General features: G+C 48.2%; 1 protein-coding gene across 1 annotated transcript in view; it reads right to left on the bottom strand.

The window, feature by feature from the left end:
- Positions 1-2500, bottom strand: part of LOC125045602 (isatin hydrolase-like) — an 8308-nt gene that overhangs the window by 4508 nt on the left and 1300 nt on the right. The window contains exons 2-3 of the mRNA XM_047642974.1: positions 1990-2111; positions 1071-1212 (exon numbers count right to left, since the gene is read on the bottom strand). Of these exons, the coding sequence (XP_047498930.1) occupies positions 1071-1212; positions 1990-2111 (264 nt within the window). The remainder of the gene's footprint in view (positions 1-1070; positions 1213-1989; positions 2112-2500) is intronic.

The following is a 2500-nucleotide window of genomic DNA, read 5'->3' as shown; positions in this document are numbered from 1 at the left end:
GTGGCTATACTGATGGTATGTTGCATTTTCTTCTTCTTCTTCTTCTTCTTCTTCTTCTTCTTCTTCTTCTTCTTCTTCTTCTTCTTCTTCTTCTTCTTCTTCTTCTTCTTCTTCTTCTTCTTTTTCTTCTTCTTCTTCTCCTTCTTTCTTTCTTTTTCATCCTCGTTCTTCCCTCTCTCTCTCCTTCTTATCTCTTTCTTTATCTCTTTCTTTCTTTCTTCTTTCTTCCCTTATCCCCCTCTTTTTGCACTCCATCCCCTCCCCCTCTCCCCCCCACCTTCCTTCTCCCCTCTTGCCCTTTCTTCCCTCTCTTCCCTTCCTCTCCCTTCTTCCCCTTTCCCTCAACCTCCCCTTCTCCCTGCTTCCCTCTCCCATCTTCCTTTCCTCCCTTAACCCTCTTCCTTCACTCTGTTATCTTATCTTCTTCCTTCTCTCCTCTTTCTTCTTCCTTCTCTCCCTTTCCCCTCCGTCCCTCTCCTATCTTCTCTTCTTTCTCCTTCCTTCTCTTCCTTTCCCCTCCATCCCTCTCCTATCTTCTCTTCTTCCTCCTTCCTTCTCTTCCTTTCCCTTCCTTCCCTCTCTAATCATCTCTTCTTTCTCCTTCCTTCTCTTCCTTTCCCTTTCTTCCCTCTGTTAAATTCTCCCCTTCCTTCTCTCCTCTTCCTTCTTCCTTCCATCCCTTTCCCCTCCATTCCTCTCCTATCTTCTCTATTTCCTTCTTCCTTCTCTCCCTTTCCTTTCCTTCCCTCTGCTATCTTCTCTCCTTCCTCCTCTCCTCTCCCCTTTTCCTTCTCTCCCTTTCCCCTCCATTCCTCTCCTATCTTCTCTATTTCCTCCTTCCTTCTCTCCTCTTCCCTCTTCCTTCTCTCCCTTTCCTCTCCATTCCTCTCCTATCTTCTCTATTTCCTCCTTCCTTCTCTCCTCTTCCTCCTTCCTTCTCTTCTCTTCCCTCTTCCTTCCCTCCCTTTCCCCTCCATTCCTTTCCTATCTTCTCTATTTCCTTCTTCCTTCTCCCCTCTTCCTCCTTCCATCTCTCCTCTTCCCTCTTCCTTCTCTCCCTTTCCCCTTACCTGCTCCCCCATCCCGTGTGCACAAAGACGACGACCCCGTCCGGGAGTGGTCCGTGGTCGTCCAGCCAGGCCATGAGGTCATCCGAGGTCAATTCCGCCGACGGGTCGTTCTCCGCTTTCTCTCGGATGTCGATCTTAACTCCTGTGAGGATGGGGGGGGGGAGGGGGGTAAAGGGGGAAGGGGAAGGGGAAGGGGGAGGGGAAGGGGAAGGGGAAGGGGAAGGGAGGGGAGGAAGGTGAGGAGGGAAGGGGAGGGGAGGAGACAGAAGACGATGGGAAGGAAGAAAATATATATAAAAAATGTTACAATCATTTCTCATTTACAATTATCAGTACTGTATCTACTATATACTTTTACTGTTACAAATACGACTGTTACTAATACGACTGTTACTAATACGACTGTCACTAATACGACTGTTACTATTACTTCTACTTTTACTTTTACTATTACTATCACTTCTGATGGTATAATTACTATTATCATTACCACCATCGATGTCATGACTATGCAGACATGTCATGAGAATTGCTAAAACAATGATGATGGTGGTAATAATGATAACGAAAAATGATGATGATGATGATGATGATAATGATAATAACGATGATGATGATGATGATGATGATGATGATGATGATGATGTTGATGATGATGAGGACGATGATAATGATAGATGATGATGATGATATATGATGATGATGATAATAGATGATGATGATGATGATGATGATGATGATGATGATGACGATAATGATAGCGATAAAGATGATAATAATGACAATAATGATGTTGACGATGATAATGATATATTATGATGATGATAATGATAATAGATGATGATACTGATAATAGATGAAGATAATGATAATAGATGATGATGATGATAATAGATGATGATGATGCTAGCGGCCTCACCCGGAGCGACAAGGTGCCCGAGAGGAATCTGGTCGACGGCCCACCCATTCTCGGAGGCGTGGGCGGGGGCGTCGAGGTGGGTTCCCGCGTGCTCGCCCACCTCCAGGCTGTTCGCTTCATGCCTGGAATTCGTGAGGGTGGGTGAGTGGGTTGTCTTGAGGTGGGATGGGGGGGGTAGGAAGGTGGGTGGGTGGGTTTGAAGGGACAATGAGGGGGGGGGAGGGGGTAAGGTGGGTGGGGGGTTCTCGGGGGGGTTAGGAAGTGGGTGGGTGGGTGGGTGGGTGAGTGGGTTCTCTTAAGGGGGGGGGGGGTGAATGGACAATGACGGGGGGAAAGGTGGGTGGGTGGGTTCTCGGGGGAGGGTAGGAAGTGGGTGGGTGGGTGAGTGGGTTCTCTTGAGGGGGGGGGTTGGAAGTGGGTGGGGGGTTGGAAGGGACGAGGGTGGGTGAGTGGGTTCTCTTGGGGGGCGAGGAAGGTGGGAGGGAGTGGGTTCTCTTCGGGGGGAGGGAGT

Source organism: Penaeus chinensis, chromosome 37 (assembly GCF_019202785.1).
Source record: "Penaeus chinensis breed Huanghai No. 1 chromosome 37, ASM1920278v2, whole genome shotgun sequence".
Taxonomy (NCBI): Eukaryota; Metazoa; Arthropoda; class Malacostraca; order Decapoda; family Penaeidae; genus Penaeus; species Penaeus chinensis.
The sequence above is the reverse complement of the archived record's forward strand: the minus strand, read 5'-3'. Positions and strand labels throughout refer to the sequence as shown.